This window comes from Poecilia formosa, unplaced genomic scaffold, assembly GCF_000485575.1.
Source record: "Poecilia formosa unplaced genomic scaffold, Poecilia_formosa-5.1.2 Scaffold26, whole genome shotgun sequence".
NCBI lineage: Eukaryota > Metazoa > Chordata > Actinopteri > Cyprinodontiformes > Poeciliidae > Poecilia > Poecilia formosa.
The window spans coordinates 2,418,007-2,440,592 of NW_006799965.1; the positions used below are offsets into that span (position 1 = coordinate 2,418,007).

Below are 22,586 nucleotides of genomic sequence, written 5' to 3' on the forward strand. Positions count from 1 at the left end.
CCTACCTTTAGTTTGAATATTGATAGGTACTATTGATAACTCCATGCTAAAAACAAACAAAATGACTAGAGACGCAATTATTAGTGCTGCTGCTGTAATTTTTAAAAATAATCCATCTTTGTTCTGACTAATGGAGCTGTAAGTCTTCTCCAAAGTTGCCGTACATGGACTGTGGCGATTTGCCTCCTTGATTGCTGCTGAGCTTTGACTTCTAACCTTGCAATTTTATGGTACTTAAAATAATAACTTCTGCCTTTCTTGAATTAAGCAGTGGGAAATTTAGATTTGTCATGGTTACTATGGATGCACTGTTTAAGTATCTGTGGTGAACTGTTGTCATGTGCTTACAGTAATAAAAAGTTGTCATCAACATATATGTTATGAGACATAATAGTACTTTAAGGTTTTCTCTGATTTATAATCAGAAAATGACAAATTAGTCCCTTCCTACCAGCTGAGATCGGAACGTATTGAGCACGGTCTATTTATCATTCAGTATGTTATGTTTAAATGCATCAAAGGCAACACTTAGATCCAGTAAAACTAAGACGTTTTTGATGCATCAGTGTGTGTGCTGTGGTTGAAATCCTGACTGAACAGCAAAGGACTGTCTTTACTTTCTGAAAAAGGAGTAAACAGATTCACTTTTAAATTCGATTTGTAAAAATGCTATAGGTGAGATTACAGAGGCATCTGATTTCCTTAAAATACATTTATTATCTTTGAAATCTGTAATATTTCAGAGGCAAAACAAAGAGATAAAACAACAAGAGATAAAAAAAAGGAAAGAAAAAAAAAGAACTTGTGGGCACCATGTCTAGACAACAGGTTGCAGTTTTTAAGTCGTGATTAGTTTCTGTGAAACTGACATGAGATGGATAGTTCAATGGTTCAAAATTAATCTACGTGAACAAATTATTACCGAGGCCACACAGGTCTTACTCTTAGAATTTCATCTATGAAATAATCAGCAGGATTTGTTGGTGAAGAGTCCAGGCGACAGCCTGCCAGAAACAGTCAATAAGGTTGTAAATCCTGTACATAAGGTATGATAACTTTAAAAATGTCCTAATGGTCCCAGTTTAGGAATTTAGTTTTCTCGACCAGCGTTTGGTTCTTCTACACTCCTTTACTTTCACTTTGGTCTCAATTGAGGCAAATTCAGTCACAGCTTTCCAGCCGCAATACTGGAATGAAAAAATATTTACAGGTTTATTAATGTGGCCTAAAGGAAGGTTGGGTTATAGAAGAAAAAGCCAAACTGTTACAGGTTCTGGAACTATACTTTATTAACACAAAAGCAGTACAGATAATTTACCTAATCTCTCTAAGTATGTACAAATATAATATGTTTTCTTGGTGGGTTTTGACAAAGGCACTCACCATTGTGTAACAGATGAAGCAAGGAACCTGATGTGGGTTTTTAGTGCAAAACTCGAATAATACCACGTGTTACAAACATGCGCACACATTATAGGATGCAAAATACATCTCTGAAGACTTTACCCACGCTCTCACATCCACTCAGGTCCAAAGTAAAAACCTGTTATTTGATTGTCGTGTGGCAGGATTGGTTTTTGGACATAAACACTCGTTTTGTTTGAGTTGATCTATTAAGTTATTTGGCAGTTCAAACTGATATGACAGAAATTAGGGGTGTACCAATTTATCGGCCAGCTGATTTATCTCGGTCGATTTCCTTATTTTTGGGAGATTGGTGATTGACTGATACTTACATGTGAAACACATCTTATCCCCCGATCTTATCTACGTCAGCAAAGGTTTTAAAATCAGTCACTGTTCTCTTCTGCTCCGCTGTCAGAGAGGTTTGACTGACAGACCGGCCCACCAGGTCACGTCTGCACGTTTGCAGTTAACAATAGTCACCCCACTGTTGCCAACTCAGCAACTTTCATGCTATGCTTAGCAACACCTCAAACAAAAGAAATTGGTATCGGCCAAAATTGGGACTTTCTAAAGATCATAATCAGCCAGAAAACTGCAATCGGTGCATCCCTAACAGAAGTATCCATCAATTTAGCAGTAATACACAGTCAGCTGAGCCTCTCAAGGGCTTGGAGAATAGTGTTGTGGAAAATGCCTGTTTGTCCGCTGCTCTCCTGCGTGAGGAGGACCCGTCCGTCAGGCCGAGGTCTGTGGACGAGGACCGCCTCTCCCTGCAGCAGACTGAGCTCCGAGTCCGTCTGGGCTAAATGCGTTGTGGTCACTCTGTGCCTGGAAAACAAAACATTTCAAACAAAACAGATGGGCGATTGCTCAGGTCCGCCTCTCCTCGGGTGAGTGAGGACTCCAAAGCGAAGTTTACCTGACGGGGCTGAACTGAGCCGACAAAGCTGACAGCGACGGCTGTGAGTGGAATGGTTTCTGCGGGTTAGAATTTGGATCGGAAATGGCCGTTTCAAAGCCCTTCCTAAGAACCGGACCTTTCCCGTCTTTGAGGAGGATCCCCGGTCCGTCTCTCCCCATGGTGAGAGAAGGGGCCCACACTTCTAAAGGCAGGGGCCCGGGACGACAGTTTGGATGAACCTGAGACCCAGACGACCAGGAGGAGGTCCGATGTCTCGGAGGAGGAGACTCTTCATCCGTCAGGAACCGAACTGATTTTGGAGGCTTTGGAAAATGCAAAGAAACATTCAACCTACCCAAAAGCCTGAGAACTTGAAAACGAAGGCAAACGTGAATCTGACATTACCTTGTCTATGCTGCTTTTCTGTGCGTCAGGTCTGACTAAAATCGACTGAGGTGCGTTTGCAGCAGGCTGCCTGTGATGCTGAAATACTGCTTCGTGTGAGGCTCCACAGTCCCTGTCCTTCAGGACAGCACCAGCAGAGAGCGCTGCTGGCTCAGTCATCCAGCCGTAAGGTTTGGGGTTGGAGAAGGGGAAGCTGCTGTTTCTCTTTCTCTGCAGGGCAGGCGAGTAGCCCGACGCCTGAACTTGTGCGAAAGGTTGCGTGTTGGACGGGATGTTGTAAGAGGACACATGGGAGGGACGGTGTGAGGCTGAAACAAAACATAAAGAGTGCATTTTTGTTTCACAACTGCTGGACCGAGATAAAGCAGCCCCAACTGTTGGAAACTTATTTCTCACTGACCTCTGTGGGGGTTGAAAACACGTCTCACGGTGTCCCAACCTTGAGACGTCCCGTAAAAGGACGGCTTGGCAGCTCCGCCGGAGGACGCGGCGTGCTGCGCTCCATTTGGCACAGATGACACCTGTCCTGTTGAGAATTTCGTTCCATCACCACCCACCTTGTCGAGAGCAAGGACCACAGTGGGATTTTTTGCAGCGGTGGGTTTCTTCCCAGACACTGTGTTGTAATGCGAGGACGCGTTAGCTGCTTTGGTCTCCAAAAGTCTGGCTGAGGTTCTGTAACAAAAAGCATGTGTCATTTTGAAAACAGCACTTTACTTTTCAGGAGCATTCTCACATTTTTTTCACACTTTAACCACAAACACTAACGCTGCGTCTGAGAGTGATTTTAACATGATGTGGTGGACCAGCACAAAGCAATGCATTGCTCTGAAATCCGCTAATAAAATAATTGAATACATATATCACAAGGATATCAAAATCACAATTTAACTTTAGGATATATCCATCTTTTCTATGAGATTTTCTGTACAGCATTAATGCACCAATAGTATTATGAATTCCTAAACTAACATGATGATAAAGGAAAGCATTCATCAGAGAAACAACGGAGAGGCCCTGCAGACATCTGCAGCTCAAGGCAAGTCAAGCAGGTTTATTTAAATAAATTCATACATAATATAATGCTGCTTCCAACAGGGAACAATGGCCTTAAATAAATCGCTACAATAGAAGGGTTTAGATCAAATCAAGTCATATTCATGTTTGGAAACGGCCCAGTCAAAGTCCAGAACTACTTCCAACCAAGATGCCGCGGTAAGAGTTGAAACGTGATATTCACAGAGCCTCTGCATCCAATTTGACCAAGCTGAGACACACCCTGATAGGTATGCAGCAGGGATCGCAGTGGAAGGTGGTTCCACAAAGCACTGACTCATGAGAACAAACAAACAAACAACTTCTTTGGAAAATATCTTGAAAACCATGAATTCTTTTCCGCTCGTGTCACAATTTGGCATTACTTTGTTAGTTCTTCACATAAAATTCAAAAGAGGTTTTCGGTTCTAATAAGCTGTGCATCAAGTCCTATAAATAATTTAGAGAGATCTTAAAATTGTCTCTCTTATTTATTTATTTGGGCTTTGAGTTCCATTGAGTTTGACCACATTTCTGAAACGTATGCGTGACTGAAAGCCTCCGAGCACGTACACAGATGCAGCCTCTCACCTGAGCACGGGGGTGATGTAGTTGCTAGGAAGAATGCCCACTTTCCCCGTGCGGAGCGACAGCCCACGCAGCCAGCCATCTTTGAACTTCCCGTACACGCCCACCATCTCTCCTTTCCTCAGCTCCAGTTCCTCCGGTCGTCGGGGTTTGTAGGTGTACAGGACAGCGCACCTGGAGGGGCACACCCAGCGTTAGCTTAAGTCGTCACCGCATGTTCACGGCCCATGAAATTTCGCTCAGGCTTTCCTCATTGTACCCTTAATACTCTCATTCTCGCACGCATGATCCTGCATTATCGTCTTAATAATGCAATGTTTTAAAGATGACTCACACGCTGATCGAGAGCTGCTGCGTGGAGGAGTTTCTGCCGTCTGCAGAGGAGGAGGCCATCTGGGGGTTCATCAGGGCCATGGAGATTGTGGACGGGGTCTCGCTGGTCATTTTCTTCTCACTCTGAAAGGCAATCCGATTTGAAACTATAATAAGAAACTGAAAGCATGATGCACAGGCATTATGAAAGTACACATGTATAAGACATGAGGGCACAGTTGCATTTCTGGGAATGTAATGTCTTCGTTTTTTGTTTTTTTTAAACGACATGAGTCAACAAGAGACCTGATGGTGGGTACGAATGGCGTCATTAAACCTCATCCTACATGCACTGTGACTTATGCTGGCTGTAGCTTAATGGTAATTCGTGCACCAGCACAGAAAAGATCAAAGTGGGAGATTCCTGTGCAAAAACCTACAGCTGATGTTTCTTTGATCTGTCCGACTTAGACAGCTGAAGCCTCATTGTGTCACTTTAACAAATTTTAACAAATTCAGTACAGCTCTTAATGACTGGGAAGTTATTTTTACCCAGTAAGTCCTATGATTTTATCTATGATGCATCTTCATTTAACCCAAAATTTAATCCGAATTTTGAAGCAAGACAAACTTGTGGTACTCATTTCTGTGGGAAGCCGATGATGTTATCTGAAAGGCAGTTCAAAAACTAACGCAATTAACTTTTGTGCTACACTGTTCTAAATTTGAGGCGTTTAAGTTAAGCATTTCGAAACCGAGGTCTTAAATGGTAGCACAAAAATAAGCATGTATTCTAGATCAGAAGGGAAAATGATTCAAATCTACCCTACGTTTCCAAATCACACAGCAGATTCTGAACTTTCGTTACTCACCGAACCAGAAATAACTACAAAATGGAACAGCAGCATGCAAAGCACACCATGACTGCTTCCATAGGATTTAGAAAGGAAAGTAGTCATCATGTATTGCTACTTAAATCCATCTTAAAATCTGGGATGGGTTTCAACAACAAAATCACCCGAAGCCAGAATGGGGTCATGCTCAAAAAGACGAACACAATCTGACACTGCAAGCCTCAGTTAGCAAGTTTACTGTGAAAGTGGTTCACTGTAAAATTAAGGAGAGACAAAAGCAGTCGAGTTTGTCTGAGGAGCTGGTAGCACGGTGGTGGAGAGATGAAGCTTTGGGTTCGTTTTGCAGTCACTGAATCAACCGTGAAACTCCTCTGTTGACCAGCATGTCTGTTGGCTTCAGCCTGAGCAAATTCTGGCAGATGAAGAAGGAAAATCACAGATCCAAAGTCTAAAAACTTCAGATCTCAAGCTGATTTGGTAACTGGAAGAATTTACTCTGTTTTTCTGTGAATGTAATTATGAAGCTCAAGAAGTTATGCATAAAACAGAAACTTTGAAAAATAATCGGATAATATTTGTCTTTCTTTTCCACCATGCAGAAACAAAGCACTTAGCTTAATTTAACTTTAGTCAAACCAGCATTTAATACATATAATAAATTTTTTTTTGCCATGTTGTTAACCAAAATGGTTGTAATGGTTAATCTGTTTCCTCTCTATCACAGACTTTATAAAAAAAGATTCAACGACACAACACAAGACATAAAAGTGTCTGGTGCAAACAAACAATATCTATTTTGCATAATAACAGAAGTACTTTACTTAGCTAGAAAAAAGAGTTAATGACTTTAAACAGGAAATAAGATTGTGAGACTTCTCAAAAAAGCCTAAAAATCCTAACAAAAAGCATAATTTTTCTGCTATCCTAACGAGGTTCTGTTCATCATCTCTCCTCATAATCTTTTACAGCTGCACAAGCCTTGTGATCAGACATTTCGAAAGCAACAGCACATAACTTTTAAGTGGGCAAAAATAAACGGCGTTGCAAACGGCTAGCAACATAATTGCTCCGCTCCTTTACTCTCTCATCCGTCTGCGTAGCGTTTACAATTTGATGATTTGCTCTTTGAAGTGCTAAAAACCTTCCGCTTTCAAATTGCTGACGCAATAATGATGCTCATGCATGAAGCTGTGTAGAATACACCATGAAATATAAATGAACGAAAGCTTGTTTAGAACGGTTGACTCTATGAACGTAGTTTCTCCGTGTAAGCCTGAGAAGCTGGGAAACTTTTTCCAGGCTAGATGTCGGCCAGCTGTGAGTCAGCCGTGACGCCGTCGGTGAATGACAGGGAGTGACACGGAGGCGAGTCAGCCAACCGTTAAAGATCCAGTTCAGAGCTCTAATCCCTCTTGTTAGAGGACTGATGATGGTCTTAACGAGGCTTTGACTAGATGCGTTTCTGCTGCCACTGTCTCCTGCTCACATTATTTTAATACAGTCACTACGAAGAGTGGGGTGGAGGAACTTTTGTGCTGCCCTTTATCTTTTGTCATAACAGATATCTGGTACTATTTATAGCCTCCCCCCACTCATCTTCTACTTAAAGCGTTACTGCTGGCCCATGGGTATTTTTGTTTCCTCAATGCAGCTCGCATCTGGCTCTCAATTCACATTAAAACTTGAAAGCACAAAGACCAAAATTATTAAGCTGTGGACGCAAGCTTCCAGGACTGGACACTTAAGCGATTAAAATAATTTCAATAAATAATAATAATTAAAAAAGTAATGAGAAATGTTTTGTTCTACGTCATCCGTCGTTCAGAGGAAAATGTTTTATATTTCTTCTTTCGCACCTGTTACTCCATACACATAATCCCACCCAAAGCAATCATGGCCATTATTGCAGGACCTGACAAGTTTGAGTTTTCATATCCTTTCTGAGGCAGCGGTTTCATTTCATTCGCACAGTTTCTTACAATTATCCAAAACTCCTGTGCAAAAACTCTTCTGCAACATTATGCAACAACAACAACAACAAAAATACTTTTATCACATCTTGAATTATTTAAATTCCTTCTAAATTGTTCAGTTTTTTTCTCTCTCTGTGCTTAAAGACTTATGCAAACATGAGGCGCTTTGAGAGTGTGAGGATATCAATATTCATCCTGTTCACACTAAAACTTTGGATAGAGTCACCGTCGGCATAAATGTTTTATTGATTTGGGTTTTTAAGTGATCATGCAAAATCATACATACATGTTCAGACACATTTTAATATGTGGTTAAATGAACAATAAGAACTTGTTCATCAACTGTAAGCTGACAATTAAACTTAGGCATAAATCTGACTGTTTATTCAGCCACTATTTCAGAAAGAACTGGTCATATTTATTCAAACCGGTTGATTCCTGAGTATTAGCCAGGCTTTTAAGCGCAGCGCCCAAGTTTTCAATTGTGAGAAAGTCTGGACTGTTCCAAAATCTTACCGACTGCAGGTCCGACTCAAATGACGACTTTTCAGATGACATTTAAATGAGTCCGTAGAAACGTTTGGCCAGGACTACACGGGGTTAAGGTTTGTTAAATCATATGATGTTTTTTGTATGTGAAGGTAACACTTTAATAAAAACTAGACCTGAATGACATTCGACGTAAAAATAGTAAATTCAGTTATTTTAATTCGGTCAAAGATGACCTGTTAACTTGTCGCATGTCACTGTTGGTTCTATTATTAACTTGGTTGGTTTAATTGTTTTAAAAATTGCTTGTGGAATGAAGGAGGACGTGTTTATCAAAGGTTTAATTAAATCAATGTCATCAAAACTGACAATAAAATTAATTAACTTGACCAACCCCAAACAATTTTATCTGACCCAGCCTTTGTTAAAAAAAAAAAAAAAAAATCAGTTCAAATCCACCAAGTTTTAACATTGATGGCTTAATTCTTTATTACATGACATATAACAAGCGTTAATCAATTTATCTATTGATTTAGTTTAAGTTGGAGCTCATATTAAGCTGAAAGGATGATGTGGTAAGGACTACATGGGGTTAAGGTTATCCTTCAGGATGTTTATTTCTGTAACTCATGTTACAATCTTCTCCAAAACTGCTTCAAATCATACCGTGTTCCACTTTGGCACAGGAAAAATCAAAGCTGTTTTGAATTTGCAGAACCCTCGGCTCCTCGCGGCTGAAATAATAAATCTTTGTGAGGGTGCGTCACCAGGGTAGGCTCGTAATAAGGGTTTGTTCAAGAGGTTCTGTGAGCGCTTAAGCTGAACAGAGCCGCCTTTTGTCTTTGGCTCGTCCGAACAAACTGCCATTAAGACACATGCTGTTCTAATAAGTGAATAATGCTCTACCAGCACTTTGTTTAAAGTCTTTAATCGTCAGAACTCTGATTTCTAATCGCCTCCAAGTTTACTGCCAGCTTGAATGTAGAAATGTATATAATATTTTATCAAGGGATAAATATTTTTTCTTAAACGTGTCCCATCATAAACGCAGCACGATATTTTGAAACCAACAACAAAGACGTCAAAACTAGAGGCCTCAACGGTGAAAGAGTCACTGCGTGGCCGATTCCTATTGCTCCCATCTTGCATTTTATTTTCTGTTAATTTGTTGCAGAGTTTGTACTAGCATATTATTAACTTGTGTGGTAGTTTAAAACCGATTGCTCTTGAAAACGACACCACATGTCTCGATGAGACGAGGGAGAAATAAAAGGCCAAAAAAAATGAAAAAAAAATTAAGAGCCTAAAAAATATTAGGAACCAGACTGCACACTTATAAACTGAATGCAGCAAGCATTTTAAAAGAAATGTAGAAGATAACACAACATGAACAAAGTTGTCATAAGAACTGCTTTTACAGAAACACAAATTAATAGTGAATGTTCAGCAATTAAGGACAAAACCAACTGTTCTCAAAATATAAGTTAACTATTTCATCCCAATTTCTATTTGAAACCCCTCAAAACAAACTGTCTCGTATCCACATATCTAAACCACGCAATAAAGGTTTGACTTATCGTCTAAAAGACACTATCTCCATTGTGAAGCACGGTGGCAGCAGCATCATGCTGTGGGGATGCCTTTTTCCAGCAGGAGCAGGGCCTGTTGACCCTCAAGACTAGCTGTCACAACACAGTAACACTGTGTATGAATGAGCTTCCCATAATAACTAAGTACTTAAGTACTTCGAATTAAAGTGCAGCATAGATAATGGGTGTAACGTGCATCTATGGTAAAATCACAGGAAGTTGTAAAAGCCAATCCTGAAATAGACCCACCCTGCTTCAGTCTAAACAAAACTGGACTAGGCAATCCAGTTTTGTTTTGAATGCAGACAGCAACAGACAGACATTTCGTCATGGCAATAAAGAGAAAAGAAAAAAAAAATCCATATGATTCAGACTATAACCGCCGTCACTTGGTGCAGAGGCTGTGATGAGAAGTTGGGGGTGACATCAAACGTTGTCAGGGATGACTGAGCCCTCTCTATGGTTTGCATGAGAGAGTAATGAAGAGTCCAGCTTTTTAGTGCTCACAAGTGGTTCGTGAGGTGTGATGCAGATACTTTCGTTGAGTGTCTGAGTGACAATACTCTGAGTCATTTACATTAATGTGGAGAGGGACTCGGTGCAGAACTGTTTTAATTCAGCCACAATGTGCGTGCTCAGTCTGCTACGGGTCACTACAAAACATTTCCATGGGTTGTAAGCTCAACTTTGACAAAGTCCCCTCAAATCCCTCGATTCAAATAATGTTTAAGTCAGTCGCTTGCTGTCTTGCTGGTGTGCTTTGGATCAGAAACTAGTGGCTGGACGATCGTTTGACATGTCGACTAACCTGTTCGACAAAAGAGTCACACGTGCGATGAAAAAAAAAAAAGCTGTCTGCGCGACAAATGTTGCATGTGTCACACAAGTCGGTGACCAAAGTCTGCATCTGTGTTGTAAGTCCAATTGAGCGCTAGACAATTTAGGATTTAAACCTGTTTCCATGGTATTGCTTTCATCAACACGTCTCCCTATTTCCATCAGCTGACACGGCACATTGCGCCGCATCCACGCTGAGCGGATTGTGGCGCTGAAGTGGGAGCAAAGCTCTGTTTGCTTAGCTGAGCCAGCAATTACTGATCCGCACACAATGAAATACAAATGAACGTGTTTCAGAGCAGAAGGTTCGTCGTAAGTCAAACAATATCCATATAAGAGTACATTTTTAGCTTTCCAAACTTACATTTGGAGAGTCGTTTTAATTTGTGGGAGTTTTGTTTTTTTGATAATGAAGGGATCTTAATAAATTCAAAACAGAAGGTGCTGCTCCAAAAAGAAGAGCCAGATTGAAATTACAGACATCATATAACATTTTGACTGATTTTTAAATATTATCTAAAACTCTAGACTGTAATAAATAGTGTGCATCTGCACTTAAAGAGAATTATTTGGACAAATTTAAGTAGCAAATATCTGAGGACCTACATGTTCATTATATATTTAGGACTGTCCCCAGTCCTAGTGCAAACTTTATCATGCATGTTTCAGAAATGTCCTGCCTGACACACTCCCACATATGCCATTTTGGCAGCTGTAGTTCAAAAGTTTTCGAAAACACCGATGAGAACTGGAAAAACTGAGTTGGTGCTCATGTCTCATCAGAAAATAAAAGTCCCTCCCTCAGATAATTATGTTGAAAAAAATGTAAATTCCCCTGTTATAAATACATATGACATTAAAAACGAAAAGTCCCGTTGAGGAAAAAAAAAAATTAATTTGAAAAAGGAATTCCGTACCAGGTGGGCAAGTTCATCTGATACAGATTAAAATAGTTTGTGCTAAACGTAAGGAGTGATTCTGCTGTGAAACGGGGAAGCCTGAACTTATATTGATTTTGTTTTAGCTTTTCTATCTCCATCCTAAATTCTGCTCTTACGTAACCATGCCGATATTCACAACGATGATCATCATTTCCCTGGCAGTGGGAGGGATGCTGCCGCTCTCTCAGAGAGCAGAACCTGAGGTAAGAGGAGCCCAGCTGGGGCGGAGAAATCCCAGCCCGAGCTGGGCTCGAGGTGGCCTGGGCGGACCCGGCCCTCGGCTTCAGGGACCCGGCCCTAACCGAGACGCTGAGGCCTGTCGGCCGTTATGGCCGACTGATGTAAAGGTGCTACCTGCTTCGTGAAGAGGAAGGAGGATAGTGTGGTCTGTTATGTAACCAACTTCACAAGTGACTCATCATCATCATCATCATCATCATCATCATCATCATCATCATCATCATCATCATCAGGAGCAGCAGCATGAGCGAAATAAGCAGACACACTGAGGGACACTCTAAGCCTCCCACTCTCCACATCATTCTCTCGTTTGTCCACCTCCTCCCTTCTCCCTCTTGCCTTTTTGTGGGTTGTTTCTCTTCCCAGCTCAAAAGCATTTTTACAAGTATTTCCTCTCACATTTTCTCCCCCTCTTCCTGCCCAACCTATCCCATTTCCCCTATTTCTTATCACTCTTCTCAGGTGTAGTCCATTTCCTTCCCCTCCTGGTTTCTTCGGCACAAATGAGATTTTTTTTTTTTCCATACTTTTTTTTTTTTTTATGCGCTGACACATGTAATTGCAGGTTAGAGCTCTGAAATCTGAGGAAATTCAAGGGAAACCATTATGTGAGGGGGCGGACCAGCAGATTATATTATCAAGGCTTTTCAGGTTTCAGTGCGACCGCCGCAGTCGGTGTAAACGCCTTGATGATCTACCAAATGGATATTCTGCTTTATTATTCCTCAAGATTGTAAAAACTTAAATGCAGCCTTTCATTTGAAATGCTATTACTTATTTGAAATTTTGTAAACAAATAAAACTTAATCGGTAACTGTAACTTGGTGGCAGTTAAATAAATCAGAGTCTAACTACGGAGATGCAGAAGAAAGAGAAACAAAACGGTAGCAAGAATCAGATTGTTTTTGGGGCCAATCATATGAAGATGCTAAAGTTTTGAAGTATTATCTGTAAACCCTGTTGATCTGTAAACCTGTGTGACACTGACTGCTCTTACATACAGGGGGTGATGTTACTTCTGCTGCTACTACTCTGAATAATTAATGACTGATCGTGACAGAAAAGCTGTTTGAAGTCGACAATGAAAATAAATTTCTATCATGAACAATTAACACTCAATTAAGAGCTTTTTTTTTTGTCTTCTGAAATATTAAGTTGTAAAATGTTAAACTCATTTTAAAATTTACGTCGGAGAAAGAAAAAAAAAATACTGTACTTCACTTTAGATCAAGATCAGCTGAGTAAAACGAAACAAGGCAACCCAAGATAATCACACTACCACCACCATGTCTGAGGTATCAATATGAGGTTATATCGATAAAATGTTACCTTGGTTTCACTGCACAACAGAACATGCCATTATGGGATGAATAACTTCTAAAGTAACCCACTTTTTCATACTCTGCATACTCTGATTGTTAACTCATGAACTCTGACCTTAACTGAGCCAAGTGACGCCTGCCGTATATTTATTGTCTTGGTTATTTTGTGACTTCCTGGTTGAGTCGCTATGCAGCCTTAGAGTGTTTTTGGTAGGTCTAGATGTAGGGTTAGGGTTAGGCCCACTTTAGAAGGTCAACAAGGTTAAGGTTTACAAATGACTTCGACGTCCTTCTCAAATTAAATCAACTTTTTGTTTCTAATCTGGTCATAAACTCCTTCAGATCAGTTGCTTTTCGACAATTTTTAGTCAACTTCATGTTGTCAGACACATTTTGTCAAATTTAACTCAGTTATTTAGAGAAATGTAGTTTTTCTCAGTTTGTTCATGATTTTAAAATTAAGTGAGAGGCATAACTGGCTGTGGGAGGTTAGGAATTTTTTTTTCTTCTTTTACACAATTTTGGAAACAAAATTAAGGAAAATATTTAGTCTCATAGCATTGTACACTCTGAAGTACGCAAAATTAATTGTGTGAGCTTTAATATTTTCTGTAAATAACAAGCTGTATGAATTTTTAGCTAGTATTTATTTTCACAGATACCTCTTTCAGATGTCTTTGAATAAATTACTGTGTGATGCAAAAACTCTGAACTTTTAGAGATGCTCTCTAGCTGTGGTTAGTTTAAAGCTATTGTTTTATTTTACTAAGAAAACATTTTATTATAAAGACAGTCACATTTTCAGTTGATTCAGAAATTATTTCAAAAGCACTTGGAGATCTGAATAAGAAATTGGTCGGGATTCTGCAAAACTGTTGACCAGAATTCAAACAAACCCAATCTCTGATCAGTCGATCTCAAATCTTTCTGTCGTCTGATGCAGTTACATATTTAACACAAGACAGGTATTTTTTAAATCTTTTTTTTTTTTTTCTTTATCAAATATCTCAATTTGTGCAACACTCTGCTCGAGTTGAAGGCAGAAAAAAGGACAGACGCTTACACATTCCCTGTTTGGCTGGAATTCAGCCTGGACTCTCCCCCTGGACTCAGATGATTAAAGACCTTTTCAAAGTTACAACCCATTCTCATCTCTCTTATCTTGCTCTTTTCCACATCTGTGTCCTCTTAAGAGCCTCTTAATCAAACCCTGGCCAACACACGGGCAAGCGCCCCCTTTCTTATCCGCTCCTTGAGCTCGGTGTTATTATTTCCCTCCCTGCATTCCTGAGGTCAACCTGATCTTTTTTTTGTGACTCGAGCAAAACATCTCCATCATCCCACTGAAAAATCGGCCACATGCATGCTTCTGCAAACCACACGTTTTCTGTTTGGATAAAATCCCTGACAAGAAAAACAAAGTCGAATGCGACTTAGCTCAACGGCGACGCGAGCACAACGGAAGGAAAAGGTGAAGAGCCTGCAGAGTTCGACTCACCTGTGACAGGTGCCTGTGGGAGTCAGAGCGCCGGCTGTTTCGCCGAGAGTTCACTCTGCGAGGGTAGGACTGGCTGCGCGCCGCGGAGGGCGCCGAGAAGTGCTGCGGCTGGCCCTGAGGGACGAAGCTGATGTTGGCGGGCGGCTGGAAGGAGCTGGCTGCGGGCTGCTTCCGCAAAGCATTGATGACGGGGGTCTTGGTTTGGACCTGAGGGACTCCGTAAAGGGCAGAGCGGCTGGGTGCGTCAGCGGCCTTGTCTTTGCCCCCGCTGCCGGACTGATGGTGAGGTTCTGCTGAGTCACTCCCGCTCCGGCCCTTTCCTTTAAGCAGCTTGGCTGCTGCAGAGTTTGGCTGGAACAGTCAGAGAAGCGTTAACTAAAAATCAGGACGAATTCATGCAACATCCTCTCCTACACGCTGCTAGTGCCTGACAACCTTCTGCTCCCACTGATCGGCGAAGCGGCTGTTTAAACACACCTACTTATCAAAAACTCGGTTCTCCCTTACAACTTGTTGGGGAGGCTGGCAGGCAGACAGGGTAAGTGCGAGCCAATCAGCCAAGAAGGGCTGAGCGATGCTGAGAAAAGGAGCAGACAGACAGACAGACAGACAGGCATAGCAGGGTTGATGCTGCTCCCTCGGCACTGTGATGTGCTGTTATGTCACCCAGGCAGAGAAAGCATTACCGTGTCTTCACGCCTGGCTGCACGACGAGAGGAGAGACAGGCTTGGTGAGGAGAAAAGTACAAGCAGAGGCTAAGATGGATGAAAAAGGAGGAGGAGGCGAGGACCTGGGGGACAAAAGCAGGTGCATGAGGAGACTTCTTGGAGAAAATCTAACCAGGAGCAGTGAACACACTGTAGGAGCAAATGCAATGTTTTTTTTTCTTTTCTTTCCAGCATGGATGAAGTTAATTCCTTAAGGCAGAAAGCACAGAGGAAAACAAATGACAGCCAGCAAGCTGAGCAAGCCCAGCAAACCTGAGTAAAGCACACAGTCACACGCTAATGAGCAGCTGCAGACACAGCACAGCTTCACAGACGAGCCCTCTGCCTCAGCGCTTTGCAGCATAACAGTGACCTTTGCCGATGAATCAACCGTTTAACTGAAAAACAAGGCAGCATCCAGCCGCTGAGCTGTACCCAATCACATCTGGGACGTGTTTTTTTTTTTTTTTTTTACCGTCGAGAGCCGAGCACCTTAAAAGTCAAAAAGTAGAGCGAAGGAAAAAAAAAAGAAAAAAAGAAGAAGCTCACCTCCACAAACTGTCTGGGACAAAGCCCAACTTTCTCCCCCAGCTTTGCCTCGATCCAGGCCTCGTCCACTCGCCTGACGGCGGTCAGGATGTCTCCCTGCAAAGATCGGAGGTAAGTGAGAGACACGTAGAGAGCAGCGGGAAAACATCAGGTGGTTGGTAACAAGACAGAGCTCGTCCCAGGCACTGAGCACTCTGCCCAGAAACTCTCAGAGTCCAGTGTTTCTGCTGCCGTACGTGACATCAGCTCGCTTTGTGTCTGCAGGCCTGGTGCTTTCTGTGGCCAATCTCTTAAAAAAAAAAAAAAAAAAGGGAAAAAGACATTTGACCACCTCCATTAAAGAGAAAGGCCAGCTCAAGTGTGCTTTAATGGAGAGCGCGCAAGAAACCGAGGCCCTTATATAACAGCCTCAGAGATGCCTCAGGGTAAGTAACGACCAGTGCAGCAGAGGTCGGTGCCCTCAGCTCCATAAGTCTCGGTTTTCCCTCTGTGAGAAACAGGCGAGCGAACAAAACGCAGTGGCCATTACATAATGGTACCACTGTGAACTTACTGTGCGGTGCATTCATGGTCGCACGTTGTTTGAGAGACTAAATATGCTGAGCTTGTAAGTCAGCTATTCTCAAAACTGCTGACTCTTTATAAGTTTTCCAGCAAATCGTCATTATTACTGACCTTGAGTAAAACAAAAATAAAAAAATTTTAAAAATGAAAGAGGCGCAAATGAATTAGCTGCTGATCTGGAGAGGACAAATTTCAGCCTGATCGGCGCCGACAGCTGACCGCCCGGTTTGAAGCTCAAAGATCCGATCTGTATCTGTTCAGCGGATACTCCACATCAGGCTATTTTTAGAACCAGCAAAGTAAAGCCTGATGAGAAGAAGTTATGAAAAAATGTGTTTTCTAGGTCACATGGTTCATTCAACAACTCTCAGCAGGCAACAGGAAGGCTGAATGAGTTTCATCTGCTTTACTGTTGGATTTGGAAAACGCTGGTAACCTTTAGGTAAACCCAGTAAACACAGACTGTTGTCATAGCGATGCTGTAAGGCTGTTCAGTGCTTATGTTTTTTTTTTACAGTACAATTTAATTTAAAAAGTAAAAGATCTATATTACAGTATCATGAGATTTACACAAAAATGTAAGACATAACCTGATTACTTACACTGAAATAACTATCCCTACTGCTGCAGATGACTACATTAACATTGGATTAAGTTCTTTCTTGAAGATCACTCAATTGCAACTTGCAGCAAGAGGTGGGGGAGGGGCTACATTGTAGTAATCTATGGTCCAACCAGCCAGAGAGAACACTAGCATTTTCTTTGGCTAAAGGTCTTAAACTCTGGTAAATCTTAGCCACTTTGAAACTGTGATTTAAAAAAAAAATAACTTGGGTAACCACCCAATGCAGCAAAGTGACAAAACTTTAATTTAGACGGTGTCAACATGGACATTTGAGGTGGATAGTTTCCCAAGAATGACAATTGTTTTAAAAAAAGAAATGTGACTAAGACGCATATTGTTACAAATTATAATTAAACACAGAGTGATTCAGGTCAGAGCTTCACAACCGACATGTAGCGCTGTAATTGTAAACTCCTGGGTTGAATTATTTTATGCTAGTAAAATATTTGGCCGGTGGGACGAAGTTCCACTGGCTTAACATATATTTTTCTTCTCTCTTCTTTTTCTCTAATTGCTAAGATCTACTTAAAAGTAACAAAAACAAAAGCTAATCAATAATAATAATAATAAAAAATGGAACCCAAATATAGATAACATCTACCAAAAAAAAAAAACAAACAAGAAAAATCAACTTCTAATAAGCTTCCTTCACAGCTCATGGCCTATTTTCGTTAATCATTAGGAAAAGGATTTATTCAAGTTTCAACTCAATTAAACTTGTTTCAACACCAAGCACAACCGACACTTTAAGCATCAACCTTTCAGTCCAAGCTCCTAAAAAAAAAAGACGCTTTAATACGGGATGAAGATTAATAAAAGGTCTGATCAAAACACAAAACCTCTAAGGAAGGAGAAAACCTTCATTTCCCCGCAAAGGGATTTGAAAGGTTCAGCAGGTTTTAGAGGGATCCTACCAGACCTGCTAAACAAGTCTGCAGAACAAAAATACAGGACTAATGAAAAACTGATATTTTCCTGCAATGAATGGTAGTGCTTTAAAATAAGGGCTACAAAGTATCTTACTTCACTATGAAAACAAGGGTGTCAAAAAGGAAAAAATAAAGCTTAATCATAACTGTAAAATAAGCAAAAGATTAAAAAAAATAAGGGACTGGAAAAAAGACACTTAAATTGTCCAATTCTTTTTTTTTTTTTTTTGTGAAATCTAAGTTAGCCTAGCTCCATCCTACATGAAGGATGTTAAAATTTTCCTAAACATGAACTGAGAATAAACTCCTCAAAAACTGTAAAAAGACAAAAGATTAAAGACTTTAACATCTACTATTTGTGCAGTCTTTTACATTTGCGAGTGAGTACATCTTTCCCCTATTTGGTGATGCTGCACATCGGATGACAAAAGAGTTTTGAACGCTGGTGGCAGGCTGGTGGAATGAGGCTGTTAGACACAGGAAAGCTCCACTCTACGCACACTGACAACCGAAGGCGATGAACATGAGCCTTCCCTGCTGTGTTCGTGTCGTGTTGAGTGGCAGACCTTGAGGAAGCTGAGATAATATTTGCTGTCTTCCACATCCATCTCTTCTGGGCTGAAGTCACAGAGCGCCCTGCAGAGAGGCTGCGGCTGGGCCTGCTGCAGGGGCTGCAGCTGAGGCGTCTGGCTGCCCGCCTGCAGCGCGCCGAGAGACGCTCTGCTGCTGTCGTTGCTGTTTTCATAGTACCGCTTGTCCGCTGCTTTGTGGCTGGGAGGGACACTGCTAGCAGGTGTGAAGACCAGCTCCCCCGACGCGTCAGCCCGGTGGTTGTTTGCTGACGATCTGAAGGTCGCCTGAGCAGCAGGAGAGAGTCAGACATCAGCGGATTCCTGTGACAACATTGCTTTTAAAGACCTTGCAAGAATTGCGTTTCCCTTACGCAAACTTAAAGCCGTTTGGAAAATTCTATAAAGTGCTTATTTAAAATTAAATGACAAAATAACTCTGCATTTTACCAAATATATTATAAGACACGCGGAGCTTTAATGAAGTACATAGCTGTCTTAGAAAAAACAGGTCAGGAAAAAGTTAATTAAGAAAAAAATAGCAAGGGAAAGGGAAGCAGCTCAGTTATGCTAGCTTGACTATGACAACCTTAACATGTAGATGTGGTGTGGAATTCTGTGTGTACGGTTTAGTTAAAAAAAAAAGAAAAAAGATTATTTAAACACCAACTCTGACAGATCATCAGCAGAGCAGGTGTTTAAATGAGCTAATCAACCACCACTGTGTTAGCATAGCTAATAGCAGCGGTAGCTAATCAACCACAGCAATCACTTATTGCAAAATAAACACCAGCCTAAAAACATCAAACTGACTGAATGTTCTGTTCGTTGTGTGGGAATAATGTTATTATTATTCTTCATATTATAAAAGCAATAATAGTGATAATAATATCATATCATAATAACACTATGTTGTTACACTATATTACTACTACAGCCATTATTAAACAACTTCATGTAAAATGATACCTTCATGTCTAAACTGTAAAATGACCCCAGATTCAATAACCTGAACTGAGCAGCGTCTTTTCAACTCTGCCTGAACTAATGATGGGGAGTTGAAGTAAACCCTCAACTCCTAGCCAGAGCAAATGGGAGAATGTTAGTTTGTTTTTTTGTTTTTTTTCCCCCTTTGTCACAATACTTTATCACAATAAGGTGACTTTCAAGCAAAAATGCACCTCAATTACAAGTCTGCTTAGTATGTTCACAGAATGCCAGGTATAAATAATGTGGAAATTTGAGATAAGTTTCAAACAGACTACTCATTCTGAAATGTTTAATAATTTATTATTTTTTACAAAAAGCATTAAAACAATCAGGCTGCAGGTGTTGAATGTCAGAAAGTGCTCTGTCAGGAGTTGAAATTTGATATGTCATGACTGAATCACAGTTCATCTGACCCAGTCTTGCTGTATCAATGCATTCCTTTTAGAGTTTTTCAATAACTTATGAGCACTTTGAGCCTGTGCACTGCACTGGCTTTCTCAGTGGAGACTCGTGTTTGAGAACAGGACTCGGGGGACGTGCAGGGGTTTGTGTTCGGCTCTTTGTCATGAGGGAAGTGAACCCTCAGCTCTGAGGTAACGTGCACCTGAGGAACGGCAGCAGCATCCACACACAGGTCTGAGCGGACCGCCTTGCTCCAGGCCAAACGGAGCAGGGAATGCCTTTTTAATGAGTCGAATTATGCTCTAGTGTGACTATTACAGAATTAATTAAACCGTTTCAGGCTGTAATGTGCATAAAAGATGCAACGCACCATAAAAATACCGTCACTGGAACCTTGTCACTGGGCAAGTAGCAACAACCGCCAGGAGATTTTTTTTGTTGTTGTGTGCACTGAAACAGCCTAATCTTCAAAATGCATCACTGTACTGCAGGGAAATATTACCAATTAAACTCCAGCACAACATTATCATTAAAAATGTGACAAGTTTTCCCCGTGCTATGACGCCACATTCAACTTTTATGTTTTATTAAATGTCTTTTTACTGAAAATATTGAGCGCTCCGCAGTCGCATGTGGATCTTTAGCGCCAAAGTTATTAGTTGGTCCTAATATCTTTGGGGGAAAAAAAATGAATTAAAACTAAGTGGTATTTTTAAGAGTAAAGGTAATAAAATATGTGACTTTAACAGCTTTTTTTTAAAGCTGTTAAAGTAAAAACAAAAGGCGCTAAAGTCACGTATTTAACGCAATATTACGCTGTTTGATTTCTGTGTTGTTGCAAACTACATGATTTGTTTCTCAGTTTTTCAAAAAACAAAAAAAAGGAAATTTCCATTGACAAATGTATGTTTTGCTCTGTGTCCTTAAAATAAGGATTACATTTTGGTTTTACCATAAAACCAACTTATTTTACATTGTTCCATCTAGTAGGAGCAACGGCACAAAGTTGTTGAGCCATTTTTTGCTTTCTTATTATATATGTCCGTATTTTGTAGGTTTTACCATTTTTCAAATAAATCTTACTTTAAAAAGTCCAATTCCTGTTTCAATACTGTTTTAAATTTGTCAGTACATTTACAAGACTTTGTAGTTACTAAGGTGCTACTTGTAGTAAAATGTTTGAGAACCTTTGCTCCGGAGGGAATCATTCCAGATAGGATTTTGAGGATGATGAACAAAGATGACATCGTTTTTACTCACAGTAGAAAACAGACACAACAGGCACAGCCACTAATGTGTCTATGCTACCACCAAGCCACACCTAAAGTTTGCACAGTGTTGTTCAAGTTTCTGCAGTTGCGAACAACGTTATGATCCACATACTTTCCGTAACACCTCATCTTTTAATGACATAATTGTTAAAAAATAAAATAATAACATATGTATTTAAAAAAAAAATCCCAAAGAAATGTAGAGCATATTGACTGGAGTCACGCACTGACCTCACTGTACCCTTGCCTCTCTCTGCGTTGACTCTCCTGCTGCTGATCCTCCAAGCTGCCCTTATCTACTGGGAATGCATACCGGACCCTGTTTGGGCTTTTTCCAGGTCCCGACAGGCCCTGAAGCCCCTCCAGGAGCCGGACCAGCAGCAGGTTTTCCGGGAGCTCCTCCACTGTCCTGACAGGGACGGGAGCTCCACACTCCGGGCAGAACAGCTGGGACTGGGCCACCCCATGCCTCTGTAGACAGGACAGGCAGAAGGTGTGCTGGCAGGGCAGCACCTTGGCAGAAGCATCCAGCCGCTCAAAACACAAGGGGCATTCCAGGAGGGATGTCAGAGCCACGTCCTCGGGTTCAAATGAGAACAGGGATCCAGGTCCATTTGAAACACTGTAATCCACCATGCTGGAGAGACAGGGGTGACAGGAGACGCAATAAACTACTTAAAAGTATTTCAATTACATAATATTAAGTTTGAAGCTTAAATATATCACATGGTTGCGTCTAATAAGGCACATACGGAGTTTACATCCTGTCAACACTACGTGTGCACAGGTGTCCTATCGCCTCACCTGGCTGCACAGGTGAGACAACAACAGGAAATATACGACAAATATCCGTATTCCTCCAAACCAAAATGAAAATAAACAAAAAAGCAAAACCACAGCAACATCCTTTAACTCTTACTTACACGCTCATCTACGGCCTGTCACGGTGATTCCCCTCCCCTGAACTCCGCTTTTAAAAACGGCGTAAGTTTTTCCCGGCGGTCGCCATGTGTGAACCCGGAGGAAGGAGGAGGAGGCGACGGCGGCGGCGGCGGAGCGGCTCTCTGCCCCGGGGAGGGAAGGAGGAGCACCCCGGCGTCACATAAACACCGACAACTCACCTCCCCTCTACAGTTTGGTTGTACGTGTCAACACGAAACCCACCTGTGGAGCTGCTGCCCGAAACGAACCGGCGAAAAGAGAAATGTCTCCACAGGCAGGCTCATTCTTCAGGAACTGTGTCGGATTTCAGTCATGACGAGCTCAGTTAACCCTTGCACTGTAAAAAAGGAATTTTACAGGGTTTTAAATATTAGCCATTTAAACGGCCTGAACTCGAACCACGAAAACTGAATGAGAACTCTGATTATACATTTTATTTCTCAAGCATGAACTCAAAGAGTTTGAACCAGCTTGCCAGAGGAAGGTATAGCGGTACCCTTAAATTTAATTGAGAAACCTTCTGGAGATGAAGTGCTTTTAGGATATATATATCTATATCTATAGATAGATAGATAGATAGATAGATAGATAGATATTTGTTTGAGTGACTCTACTCTCACTTTTCCAGCTACTCTATGCACCCCAG

At 41.1% G+C, this 22,586-nt stretch overlaps 1 protein-coding gene across 2 annotated transcripts; it reads right to left on the reverse strand.

Moving 5' to 3' along the window:
- Positions 1-1,264: 1,264 nt before the first annotated feature.
- sh3rf2 (SH3 domain containing ring finger 2) lies at positions 1,265-22,266 on the reverse strand. Of its 2 annotated transcripts, none has more exons than XM_007548392.2 (11): positions 22,163-22,266; positions 21,230-21,635; positions 18,333-18,623; positions 15,649-15,744; positions 14,392-14,742; positions 4,671-4,792; positions 4,340-4,510; positions 3,114-3,388; positions 2,714-3,021; positions 2,327-2,631; positions 1,265-2,235 (listed from the first exon to the last, which is right to left on the reverse strand). In XM_007548392.2, exons 1-11 carry the CDS (start codon positions 22,222-22,224, stop codon positions 2,055-2,057), a joined length of 2,568 nt encoding a protein of 855 aa, XP_007548454.1. In that variant the 5' UTR covers positions 22,225-22,266; the 3' UTR covers positions 1,265-2,054. The 2 variants fall into 2 exon arrangements, with proteins under 2 accessions (XP_007548454.1, XP_007548455.1); XM_007548393.2 differs by having other exon boundaries at positions 21,922-22,240.
- Between the last annotated feature and the right edge of the window lie 320 nt (positions 22,267-22,586).

Coding starts and splice junctions, on each gene's coding strand:
- sh3rf2 (XM_007548392.2), bottom strand. CDS start 22,224: ATGAGCCTGCCTGTGGAGACATTTCTCTTTTCGCCGGTTCGTTTCGGG. Junction 3,389..4,339: donor TACATCACCCCCGTGCTCAG/GTGAGAGGCTGC, acceptor TTTTTGTTACAG/AACCTCAGCCAGACTTTTGG. Junction 2,632..2,713: donor AGAAAAGCAGCATAGACAAG/GTAATGTCAGAT, acceptor CATTTTCCAAAG/CCTCCAAAATCAGTTCGGTT.